The following is a 13,455-nucleotide window of genomic DNA, read 5'->3' on the forward strand; positions in this document are numbered from 1 at the left end:
CCTGACACATTAAATACAGGCAGAATGGAGGCAGGTGGAGAGCACGGTGCGAAGGGTCGTGGAGAAATAAGTCGGGGCTTGGGAGTAGAGGAGGGCCTGCTCAGTTCAGTGAGTAAATGTGGTGGGTGGGGGGAGGGTCATACAGGTCTGGACCTCATTAAGAGAATTGTCTGGGACCATTCAGGCTCTGAGCTGTTGCTGTGTCACCTGCCTTCTTACCATAACAGCCATCACAGGGAATAACAGAGGCTTATTAACATGTCTTTCCGTTTTCCAGGTCACGCAGTTCACCATTAGAGTCAGAAAGCAACACAAAGCAGTTTTTTGCAGCAAACACCGCAAGCTACGAGCCCGTAATTGACACGCACACATCTGACATCTGTGGACTTGAGGCGTTTTTTTAAAGGCAGGTACATCATCTCAACCAGTATCGCTTTTGATCGCCTTTGAACAGCTTCTCTTTTCTCTTTGACACCCACCCTCTGTTTTTAATTTGTATTCACAGGGGGGTTCTTTGCTGTCTGAGGTTACATAGATGAGAACTTTGGGAGGCGGGGATTTCGGGGGGTGGGGATCTCTCTCCAGCAGCTTTTTAAAGAGGCTGAGGTATCAATCAGGTGCTGATGATAAACTGATGCAATGTTTCAGCCTATAGTGGAGGTTACTTCTAGATGTTGCGCTGCTTTGTATCAACTTACAAGAAGCTAAAAGTAGTCATTAATTTTTTTTCCTTTGACACATGAAGCTGAACAAATGTAGCTAAGAGAGCTGCATTAATAAGGAGAAGATTCTTTCAAGGATAGACACATTTTAAAATTTAACTACTGATATGTTAGGCAATTTAAACCCAAGTGCACTCGTGTTCACTGAGCAGTACAATAACACCATAGGCATGAAATCACATGCATTCAAACCTGTTTATTCTCATGCTTTCAATCACCATTCAAAGCATTCGCCAGAGTGACTAAATAAAACTGCGCTCCATTTCAAAATGTTACACATTCAAGAGTGAAATCATTATGTATAAATAAAATAAAATCTCTAGATCTCATAGAATAGAATTTCTTTTTTTTTCTTAAAAAATGTAACCACTTTAGAGTAAGAAATTTAGCATTTACACCAAGCAGAATATATACAGAGAGGAATGAAGTACATTCGTAGATCAGAAGGTGCACAGCACTGGTCCCCAAAACCCCTGAAATTGATTGTTCCCATTATAAATATATATTTCAAAAATTAAGCTACAGCCCAGAGATAGTTTGATGTTCATATCCAACAGCAGGAAAAGCATTACAGTACTTTAAGGATGTGGTGATTATCCCAGAATATAAGGTGCAGGGCTTTGCTGGAGTTGGCTTTTATTGAAATTCCTTTTCAGCAGCCAGCTTGAAATCGCTTTCTAAGAAATGCAAAAGAAATCGTTTAGAGAAAAAGAAGCACGGCCTTTTAGCCTGTAGAACAATAAGCGTGTCCCTGCACAAAAGACAAAATGGAAAAATAAAGTTAAAGTGAACTCCTGACTTGAAATGTGTGAATCATAAATGACTCCAGCCCTGCTTAGAGGTGAAAAGGCGCTACAGGGCGAAGGCTGACTAGTTGATCTTTTTGCAGTTTGTTGCCGCGGTGTTCGGTGACTCCTCTTTGGCTTCGAGCGAGCTGCTCTGTCCCGTGGCTGAAGAAGTTGGGGTTTGCTGCCCAGGCGATCGATTCTCACTGGACTCTTTGGTGGCAGTGGTTGTCTTGTTCATGCTGCTATTATCGATGCAAGCGCTCTTCACCTCACCGGTGAGGGCGGCATAAGGCGAGTAGCCGGCGAAGAGGGTCTTATAGAGGGCTGACTCAATGGTGGCGAAGGGTGAGGTGGAGGAGCCCGTCAGCATCATCCTTGACTACAGAGCAAAACATACATGCGTCAATACATGTGTGAAAAATTTAGAAAAGGATGAGACATTTAATGACATTTGGGAGAGAATAAATTGTCCTTCAACAGAGCAGATGTCCTGAAATCAGCTATAATGACCATTTTTAAAAATAACGAATGGATCACATGGCTACTTCTATCATTTCACTTGAAACCTTGCTCTTATAGTTCCCTCAGCCACAGCAGGAACTTCTCTATGCTCCCCTGCTAGCTTGGTACTCTTGGTTGCTCCTGTATTTTCAGAGGTTGCCATAACGGATGGATTGGCATATCTAGTGTGGGACAGATATGCCAATCGGCATCATTACGCAAACCTCCTATTTACAAACGCTCCCCCATTACGGTCATGCGTCTCCGCCTTGGTCTCATATCAGGAAACAGTGTTAATTTCTGCACCACGCAAGAGGCACATGGTGTTACTAATTGGCAAATATGGAGGTTAAAAGCCCACATGTATACACATTTTTAAACATATGTATAAATATTGATTTCTTTTGCTGTCAGAGACTGACTGCAAGTAGTAGCGGTGACCAAAGCCTCTTTTCCACTAGTACCTACTTGGCTTAACTCAGTTTTGGGGTTTCCATTAGGTAGTAGTGCCTGGTACCAGATACTTTAATACCTACTCAGCCTGGTGTCCAAGTGACCTGACAACGAGGGAAATGCCCACACACAAACCAACATCGTGGTCCAATGACCTACTGCGTACGTTTAACATCGGTTTAGCGGTAGGTATACCATCGCCTCAATGTCCTTCATTGTTGTGTCGTGTTTGCATTATACAAATAACGTTACAGGAAATTTGGGGTGCCTTGGGCTGCCACATTGAGGTGGCACTCAATTGTAACTGAAAACCATGTCGAGTCAAGCTGAGTGGGTGTTAGTGGGAAAGGCGCACATGTGGCCACCCAGAAGTTCACTCTCGACTTCTGAGTGATCAATTTGCAAGCTGATTGCACATGTCTTCAAACTGTAGTCTGACTCATAGTGACTGCAATCACTCTGAGACAAGGTTTGCAAACAGCTGCCGTCTAATTTAGAAACGCAGAAACATTGCAGTCAAGCTGAGTTGGTCCAGTTACGCTCAGCAGCACCGATGAGCATAACCTGTCTATGATCTGTCAACTCATTGCCAGCTGGTTATATTCATATATAAAACCAATGTTGCAGAGCACGTATTTATGAAGGTGTTTTAACTTCTGTTTCAAAATTATGAGGTCAAGTTAGGCATTTCAGATTGGCAATCTTCACAAGTAATAGAGTGGCTCCACCATCTTACCGCAACAAAGCCACTTTGAAGATGGCAACTGACTGCAAGTGGTCGCAGCAGAACTGATCCCCATCTTCAAAGTAACCATTTCAAAAGATAACAAGCTGGCAAGTTCATCACACAGTCACAACAATGCTGGTGTGGTCTCTGACCACTGTTTGTGACTGTAGCGTTACACCAATGGGGTCAAATCAAAAAGCAAATAAGAAGACACAGAAACAATTTCAGCTTATTACAGACAACAAATTGTCACCTTTCATAGAAAGCTAAACAACTGTAGTCCATCTCACACAAAGTAAATTTATGAGCATTTACTTTTCAGTTGGGAATAAGAGCGAACATCCGCAACACCGAGAACCCAAAATAACAAACAGCAGGCCTGGACACAGCTCTTAAATGTGATGAAACTGTTTGCTGTTAATTTGACAGATCAGAGTCAGAGGGAGCTAACAGAATGAGAGTTGAAAGAAGACGTCTTAGATTTATCTGTGTCTCAGTCAAGAGCACAAGTTTCCCAGAGTAGAGAAAAGTGGATGATGCAAGCTGATGAAAATGATGCAAAAGCCCCAGCCCTACGGGTAATACCGTACTAATGTGAGTCACCACGGCGAAAACTTCAAAAAAGCAGAGCGAGAAAGGTCATTTAGAAGACACGATAGCACCGATTTGGGAGGAAGCTGTGGCACTAAAACCTTTGCTGTACCCAAGTTTTAACTTAATAACAGGAGTGGCATTTATTCATTTCTTTTGCTGCAAGTAGTTAAGCTAAACTGATCAAAAATAGACCTCCTTTTTTGGAATTTTCCAAATTACTACAATCTTGAGTTATAGCCTGCTCATAGGTTCAGGTTTGGAGTCCAGGTTTGGCACCAGACTGACCTTGTTGACAACAATAAAGATGGTGTAAATGAACATCAGGTGGTGCTTCTGGAGAGGCAGGTAGTGTGTCTGCTGCAGCGCGAACAGCACCGCCCCGATCAGGGTAATCTTTGTGGGACTAAAGAGAAAAGCAAAGAAAAAAGATAAATCCTAACAAAAACTGAAAAATAGAAGATAAGTATGTACATACAACTGAAATAAATCACATCTTGTATGCACAAATAAATAATAATAAAATGAATAGTGTGGAAATTTTGGAAAATACCCTCATGTTTATGTTATTACTGCGGGTAATTGATGCCACTTTAATTTCTATATGACTTGTTGAAAAGCTACAACGAGGGACCATGAAAAAAATTGCTTGCCTGGTATATAGTATATCATTAATATAACAAATTACAGTCAAGATAGGACAATATACTTAATGTGCATTAAAAACTACATTTTATGACCACAAAAATATCATAAAATCGATATTAGAGAGTCTGTGTGACGCTTACTAAGACATTTTGAGGAGCTCATTTGTCTCTGGTTTCCACACTCCTCGAACAAGCTGCTCAAAATTACTTATCAGACCACCTCCAGCACCTGGTAGGGAGAGTAAGGAGATATATGGTTGCTACGCATTAATATGTAAAATATGTGTGTTAAATATTCAAATATTTTACGGTTACATGAAAGCCCTAACATGCAAAGAAAAAGAAAAAAAGAAAAAACCTGTCACACTCATACCTACTGACCTCTAGCCCATCCGATGGCAATCATAACAAGAAGGCCGTCCTTGTATTTGCTGTGAGCCTGAGTCACCCCTCCAAGGACCTTCCACGTCCTCGTCACTTCCTTCATCCCTGACAGCACCAGTCTGAGGGGCAGCGGCGACGCACATGCGTACACCAAGTCCATGGGGCAGTAAAACACCAGGTACCTAATAGAGACACACAAGGCTCATTTAACACATGGACACATGCACGTTTCAATGACATGGCCACTAAACAAGGCTCAAGGTGATTTTGACAGCATTACCCTCAGGTCTTTGTCAAGTACCTACACTCACCAGCAGGGGGTGTTGTAAATTATTTGTGAGACAGGTGTAATAATACAAACCACCAGCAGAGGGGGCCAAAGACTTATTTAGATACAGACACTCTTTGAAAACATCTCTATTTCTTCCACAAATTGGAAAACTTGGATAATGACTTTATCTATTATTCACTAATTCAAACCCATCTGCCTCTTTCTTTTCTACAATCTACACACCTTATTTTTCAGCCTCAGATCTTTCAACCATCAGATATTTACCATATGACTGAAGCAAGGAGAACACCGGTGCTGTTGGACAAAGGAGCGACTGGTGGCTCTGCCAGCATGATCCCCGACAGCACTGCTCCCCCAAAACAGAAGAGCATGGAGCTGAACCAGCAGGCTAAGGGGCTGACTCTGGACACCTCGAGAGCTCCTGCACAACAGCAAAAATGGATAATAAAGAACAATAAACATAAATGATCACATTGGGCAAGTTCTTAGAATAAAGAGACTAGCACTGTGAATGAGTAAGATGTCGTTTACACTGGGCTTAACTTGATACATAAACCAGTTCAATTTGAAGATAACAGATAACTGGAACATAATGGAGTTTGATACTTTGACCTCTTTTCTATCTGAGGAACCTCCCTACTCTTTCATAGATATTGTTTGAGGTTCACAGATAGACTGAACAAAGAAAAGGAGCTATTTGTCAATCACAGCTGCAGTATGAGTGACTGGACTTGTGGTTTCCACTGAAACCATTTACACAATATCTACATGACAGGACCGGCCAAGACTCAAAAGACAAAATGGGCTGTTGAGCATGAATTAGCAAGGGAGCTGCTTTCTATTAAGACCTTCAGGTTTAGATGTTCTTAGGCCTCTGTATACCAGTGGATTTTAAAATCAAACAATCAATATGATTCAAGTGCAGGATTTCAGCTTTAATTCAAGGGGTAGTGGCCTTGAGATGTGCCCCGCCTTTGCTGTAGCGGCCTATAGTTGCTGCTTGTTTGTGGTTCTTTCTGCATGCAGTTTTGTATTTAATAATTGAAAAGCTGCTCTATTAGGCTGAGGTCAGGTGACTGGCTTGGCCTCGAAAAATCACAATTCTTTGCCTTGAAAAACTCTTGGGCTTCTCTTGTGGTATGCTTTGCCTCATTATCCATTTGCACTGTGAAGAGCTGATATTTGCAGCATTTGGTTAAATGTGAGCGGCGAGTATAGCCCTGTGGACTTCAGAATTTATCCTGCTATTTCTATCAGCAGTCATCAACCACTGGTTGAAATACATGCCATAACTTTGACAGATGACGTGTATGCTTCGGATCAAGGGCTGTTTCTCCCCTTCTCCATCTTTTTCTTCCTCCTATCATTCTGGTACAAGTTCATCTTGGTTTCATCTGTCAAAACAATTCTTTGAGACATGTACAGCCTCTTTCAGATGTTTTCTAGCTAAGTCTAGAAAACATCTAAAAGAACTTCCTGTTCCATGTTCTGTGCCAACCACAGTAACCAGTGTTTGGCACCTTGTTGTAAACCTTCTCCATTTACATTCATGAGGGCGTCTCTATACTGTCGACTTAAACAACAATGATACGCCTGCTTCCTCAACACTGCTATGGACTTGTATAGATGCTGTGTGGGGAATTTTTTTAACTGAGGAAAGAAGGAGTCACAGATTACTGATTTGGCCACTCCTAATGTTATCTCTCTAATAGGTTTATTTTGGTCTTTCAGTCTAATAATGGGCTCCTTTACTTGTGTCACCATTTCTTGGGACCTATTATTGAGAGTTTCAGTGAAGCAATACCAATGCAAGTTGAATACTTGGAATCCATTCCATTTCATTCATTACCTTAATTTCACATGAAATAATAAAGTGAACAGGCCTCACCTGGCCATGAAACTACTTGTCAGTCAACTGTCAATTTACTTTTGAGTTTCTGAAAATAGGAGGCTGTATAAAAAGGCTGTAATTCCTAGAGTGTTAATACACTACTTTTGTTCAAACCCCTTGAATTAAAGCTGCAAGTCTATACTTCAATCATATCTTGACTGTTTGTTTGTCTTGTTTTTTTAAATCCACTGTTGTGGCGTGGAGAGCTAAACTTAAGTAGTGTAGCAATCAGTGTAGGCACTGATGTCATTAGATCTCTCTTTTAAAAGGTGGACTTCATCATGGGTGGCCTGAACTGCTAATATATTTTTATTGATGCTACAATATCAATGAGATACACACACATTTCATGCAGTACTTTTTTCTGACATACTCTAATACAATCCTGCAATGCCTTGTCTGCCTCAACCAAAATTAATGCTGCCAAGGAATATACATATGTTTTGAAACTAAGACAGGTATCTCTTAGTCAGTCCCTGTGTTACCTGCCCTGAGTCAGTGTGGCCACACACAGGACCAAAATGGTAACCTGAGGATTACAGAAAGATTAAAGACTCCTGGAGTGAGATTGGTAAACCAGGAGGATTTAAAGCTGCTTCCTATGTAGCCTCCCTCGGCCTCACGTCTGAGTTGTTCACTGTTTAACTTTCTATAGAGTGGCAGATCCTTAGAAAAAAACTTTAAAGTGAGTTCAGTGTTTCTACATGAGACCATTTGCAGTGGAGGAAAATGTGAAAGCTGATATGTCTGGTAGTAGACACTTGAACCTGTTAGTAAATGCAGGATAGAATCTCACTAATTGCTTGCATGAGTCACGGGTGAAACTCAACACTGAATACAGTAAGTTTTAAATTTCACCTGGACTTCCTCCTGCACTGAGATATCACATATACGAATGGAAATGCACCTGGCATAAAGATACAACAGGTAAGCAGCCAGTACTAAAGGAGCTTATTCATTGATATGCCTTTGTATAAAACTGAAATTATACTCTGTTGCAAACACAGACAGCTGGAGACCAGATGGCCGAGTGATCAATCCTATTATACTTATTTGAGGTCCACTGCCTGGGCGGATGCATAGTTGGTGGATTGTCTCCTCTGACTAGTTTTGTGGTCACAAAAAACAAGCAGGTACACAGATGTATGACTTTAATGAATGACTTCATTTAAAATGGTTGTTTTCCTTGGCACAGACCCAGCTTTTTAGTATGGAAGGCCATTCAAGAATCTTTATGGACCATTTCTAAAAAACTACAGATTGCAGGATGGTCATCGGGTCGCTCAGATGCGTCACCAGTTTGCCAAGGTCTGAAAGAAGACCCAAACTGTCAGCCTCAGATGGCAGGAAATTAGTTAGGATGCTCGGGAACAATACATGAACACAGAGGCTCAAGCCTGCTATGAACTGGAAACTGCTGGAACACCAGCATCACTGCAAAGTGAGTTTTACATCACCATAAACTGAGAGGATGCTGACCAAGAAAGAAGCCCTGGCAACAAAACTGAAACCTTTCAGCTTGACTGAAATTTGCAGCTTCCCACATTGACGAGCCAAATGTGTTCTGCAGAAAGATTGAGCTTTTTGGCCACAATGACAAGATGTATGATTGGAGAAATAATTGTGAGTGAAAAGAACAATGTACCTGCTGTCAAGCATGGTTGTAGTAGCATCATACTCTGGGCTGTGGTACTGGTAGTCAAGTGGTACTGGTACATTTCATAAAGTGGTTGGAATAATGAAACAGAAGGATAACCTTCACATTCTTCAACTTGTAACTTTGACACAATTGGGTGTTCCAACAGAACAACGATTCTAAACACAAATCAGAACTGGTTTCAGAATAGATAAATCAAAATTACAATGACATTCGTGCCCACAATGAGTGGATGTAAACTTTGACCACAGTTGTAATCTTATGCTTAAACATGTTAAAGTCACATGCATCAGAAAACAGATGGAAAAAGGTATAACTTCGCTTTTCCTCACAACTAAGTGTGGGTTCCAGCATGCCACAGACAAATAAACAAATGGAGTGAGGAATACACTATAAAGTGGCTCCAGCTCAGTGTCAGCAGATTTCAGCCATCACTGTGTAATACTATGATTTTTTTCCATGATTGCGCTCAAGACGTCTGATGTAACACACCTCATATGGTTAAAACGATGCTGGGGAGGGTAAATAAAAATTTCAGTGGGGAACAGCAATTTAAAAAATGTCTGACATCGTGACAGTTATTTACATCCTGTTCTCTGTGATAGCCCCCAGCCTAAACCCTCGACACTGCTTTTTGTTGTTGTGGTCGTTGCAGTGCAGAGTTTACCAGTGCACCACACTGCTTACACAGTAAACACTGTTGCACTGTCATCACCTTTAGCTCCACAGCAAAGCAAACTGCTGTAGTCAGTGTGTGTTCCCGATGGGTCGCACAGAGATTAAAGATGGAGGGAGATCAATTCATAAAACATGATTAGATCTACAAGTCGGTGAAGAAGCAAACAACAGAAAAAAAAATACACTGTTTACCATTTCCGCTGAAATATAAATGCACTGCTTAGACTGCTCTGACATGCAAAATCCCTTCTTCTGGTTTTGCATTGGAAGGAAGTGGATTTACAAGTCAAATTTGAGAAATGCAGGTCAACTACACTGCAGATGTCTTCCTTCCTTCTTTTCTCTCTTGCAGTTCACCTGTTCCGCAGCAGCAGTCTAACAAAAGTCTTTCCGTTTTAACCAGGACAACATCTAACAAATATACAGACCAAACACAGCATTATCTAACACGGAAACTCTGCTGTTTTTTTCATTCCTCCTAATGTGCACATCTACAAGTCTTCTCTTCCTCCCACTAGCTCTGTCTTCTTCTTCCTCTTCCTTCCTCTGTGGACAGCATAATTATAGCCAGCATTATTATAGCCAGCATTAAATACCCAAAAAAAAAACACACCTCTGGTTGTCTCTGGCTTAAAGAGAGGCCCACTGATTGACATATAACCACTGCTCTCCTTCCTTGTCCCTGTCCTTCCGTTTTCCTCACACTCCACTCTCAGCAGTGTTTATAAATGTGCTTAAAATAACTCCGTAATGGCATAAACACAGGGGGTAGAACAGACAAGCGCCTTCAAAATACTCGTTTGTACAGTATGTGTGTCTAACGTGCAATTAAGCTGAACTGAAACTTGTTTTTCTTCTCGCTAACGTTTGAGAACGTCTGGAGCCGCCCCACCGCTGCACAGCACGGAGGTGGATTTGACACAGAGGAAAGAGAAAAGAGGAAAGAGACTAGCGAAGGAGGGTTGAATGGTTTATGGCATTCCTTTCCTTTTTGGGGGGTTTCCTGAGTGTTTTGTGCCTTGACAGAGTTTATTGTTTCTTTTTAAATGACCCAGAGATTTAAATCTGCCCTCGGCCATTCTCTCAGTGATCTTTTGTTTGTTAGTTAAGCAAGTCACTGATCGTCACCAAACTCGCTTAACATGAAGTGAGCGAACAAGCAACGACCGACATGAGAATTTCGCAAACGGTGTTGTCAACACTGTCGCTCCCTGTGATTCTTTCGTCCAGCCAGAGACAAACAGACTGGAGTAGAGGACACAGGGTTAAAAAGGTCACAGCAGCTCAGATGCTTTGCAAGGCAAGTTCAAAAATAGCCCGTAGACTTACAGCAGGGGGACTACAATGGACTGTCCACGTGCTTGAGTCAACTCCCTGTGCAGTTAAAGTCCACCTGTCTCCATAGCCACTATCTTGGTGACATAACATGGCTCAGTGCCCAACTTTGGTCTGAGCTCATACAATAGACTGTGACACAGCTAAAGCATTGGGCTTTTAAACTTTTGTGACGATGATCTCTAACTACTGCTACAACGACACAATGCAGACGACAGAACTAAAAGGTTTATACTGAGGCTGTGGGGAGAGCTTAATTGCTTTTGCTTTCCTGAGATAAACAAGTAATGACTCATGAGGCTCCAACACCAAAATTGAGTTGCTACTTTTCCAAGTTCCTCAAAAAAAATACCACACAGTATCAAAACAAGCCATTCACACCATCAAACAGAGTTGTTCTCACGGTGCAGAAAGTAATAAATAATTATGAATATAAAGGTGTCAAGGGTTAAATAAAAAGTACCATGGTGCACTGCAATAAATGTTTGATTTACAGCCGTGATTGCACTAGGCTAAAAACCACTCTGCAATCTGTTTACCCTTGTTTTGATGACTCTGTAGTGTCTACCAGAGGGCAACAGGTCAAACAGCAAGGGTCCAGGGTGAAAAAGTGTCCTTATTCGTTTTTAAGGCTTCTTGAAAGATATCTCGCTTTTGCAATCTCTTCCAGGGAGGGAAAAGGAAAGCCAGTAATCTTTTGTGCTGTGTTTAAAATCCTCTGGATATGTGCTGCAAAGCATCCAGTGTGCCACAATGTCACAGAGCACACCAGTATGCTCTCTATGGTGAAGTGAGCGGTAACCAGCAAGTAAAGGGGTGGACGTACTGTGAAATTCTGAGTTGATACCATTATTTTTTTATTGTTGATTTTTGACAGAGAAACTAAGAAATCTTCATTATCTAGAAAAACAAGTGTACTCATTAAAGCAAGTAGCTGAAAATCAATGAAAAGCTGATGTGACGCAGCATATAAATAGGCCTCTATTTGTGAACATTAGCTTTGTGCTAATAGGCTGATATTTGCCAGAAAGACTGATAATGGCTGTTGCTGATGTTCAGTCAGCATATGGGTCCATAGATTAAAAGACCACACAATATGAAGTAGCTCCACCCTTGCTAACAGCAACAGCCACTGACAGTAAAGTTAGCTGATTGGACAGTCCCTTTGAATGCAGGACCTTGTTTATTTGAGTGGAATTTATCCATTAGTATTACTACTTAAACTTAACAGATCTGAATACTTAAACTGAACAAAGCTCTTCACATGCCTAACTCAGACTGTTCTGAGTTTGATTATGCTTCTGGCTATAGTTTGCTTGAATTCATTAATCTGTGCATTTTCTGAACAAAATATCAGGATATGGTTCAAACTCATCACCTGGTCTGGCCCAAAACGGTCCAGTAATTCAGTCATAGCAATTTTTTAACTTTATTAACTGTATAATTTATCAGTTTAATGGGATGCAGTGCACTTCTATATGTGGCAGCACTATTTATATGCAAACTTATCCAATTAAGGTTCAGATTATGTTGCGTGCCAATTAACCCACAAATTAACAGCTGTTATGTTTTACAATACTGATTAATAATTTATAATCTGTAAAACGCTTGCAACTTTGCAGAAGCAAAGCGGATGCCTACAGCGTGTCTGATTTTGCATAACAAAATAATATTTAGTTTAAAGTGAAATATTACCAATAAAAACAGTAAAGGAGCACTTAAAAAATAGACTAAGTGGCTCAGATCTGAATCCAGTGACATATTAAGAACCACTTCAACTAGGAAATATGCAAATAAGCACATGAAATCGTAAATATTTTATGAGTCTTATGAAACGAGGCTATATAAACACATTTAAGCAGCACGTGCGGGCTATTTGTGCGTTGCTTACAATGTGAAGAAGCTGGAAAACTTTTCCTTTTTCTAAACAGCCCCATTCCCCACCGACGTGCCACGCAGTCAGGTAAACTTTAAACAGGATGGCTGGAGGCCTGATATTACAAACTTCAGCCAAACAAAGTTAACAGAAAGAAAAAAGCCACTTCACAGTGTAAACTTGGCAGGAACTATAATCCTCAACGTCCCGTAAAACACTCACCTGGCTGCTCCCTCAGAGCCATGACAGAGACGATATAATGCGCCATGTCAAAGTAAGGAAACATGGACAAGTTTGCCAGTCCATGAGACAGTTCGTCGAAATGCAGCACACTGAGAAGATCCATCTTTCTAGAACAATTCGGCAGGAATGAGCTTCCAGACGAGGACTTGAAGCGGAGTAAAGGCACCGGTCCACCTCAGAGCATCAGGGCACAAACTTGGCTTCATCCGCAGTCTTGTCAAGTCTGACAGAGAGGCTGCTGCTGCCCAGCCGCTCGCACCAGGTTAGCTGACCCTTAGGGTAACTGGGGTTTATGTTGCTGGGCAACAGACCTGCACTATCGTACAACAGTCATTACCGCTGTTATCTCTTCAGCGACGCTGTCATCGTCGCATAGGCGGAATTCCTGCTCTACGTGCCGCCATGCTAGTGATGTGGCGGGCGGAGCCAGAGAGGCTCGGTGATTGGCGGAAAGAGTGCACCGCGAACCAATCGCTTGTCAGAGTGCGGCTTTCTGAGGTGATCGACCAGGGATGGGTAAAAGTAAACACACCGCTTTACGTACCTTTTGTTTGCCTGTGCCTTTAATAGGTGGAGCTTACAGGTAGTCATGACACATGCTGTAGTCAGTTTCAAATATATTCAACCACTGGTATTGTTTTACTCAGTATATATTAACTTTAACTCTTTA

At 41.4% G+C, this 13,455-nt stretch overlaps 1 protein-coding gene across 1 annotated transcript; it reads right to left on the bottom strand.

The window, feature by feature from the left end:
- Positions 1-912: 912 nt before the first annotated feature.
- tmem38b (transmembrane protein 38B) lies at positions 913-13,192 on the bottom strand. Its single transcript, XM_063478411.1, has 6 exons — positions 12,765-13,192; positions 5,370-5,526; positions 4,811-4,995; positions 4,571-4,658; positions 4,071-4,188; positions 913-1,889 (listed from the first exon to the last, which is right to left on the bottom strand). Exons 1-6 carry the CDS (start codon positions 12,886-12,888, stop codon positions 1,593-1,595), a joined length of 969 nt encoding a protein of 322 aa, XP_063334481.1. The 5' UTR covers positions 12,889-13,192; the 3' UTR covers positions 913-1,592.
- Between the last annotated feature and the right edge of the window lie 263 nt (positions 13,193-13,455).

Source organism: Pelmatolapia mariae, linkage group LG7 (genome assembly GCF_036321145.2).
Source record: "Pelmatolapia mariae isolate MD_Pm_ZW linkage group LG7, Pm_UMD_F_2, whole genome shotgun sequence".
Taxonomy (NCBI): Eukaryota; Metazoa; Chordata; class Actinopteri; order Cichliformes; family Cichlidae; genus Pelmatolapia; species Pelmatolapia mariae.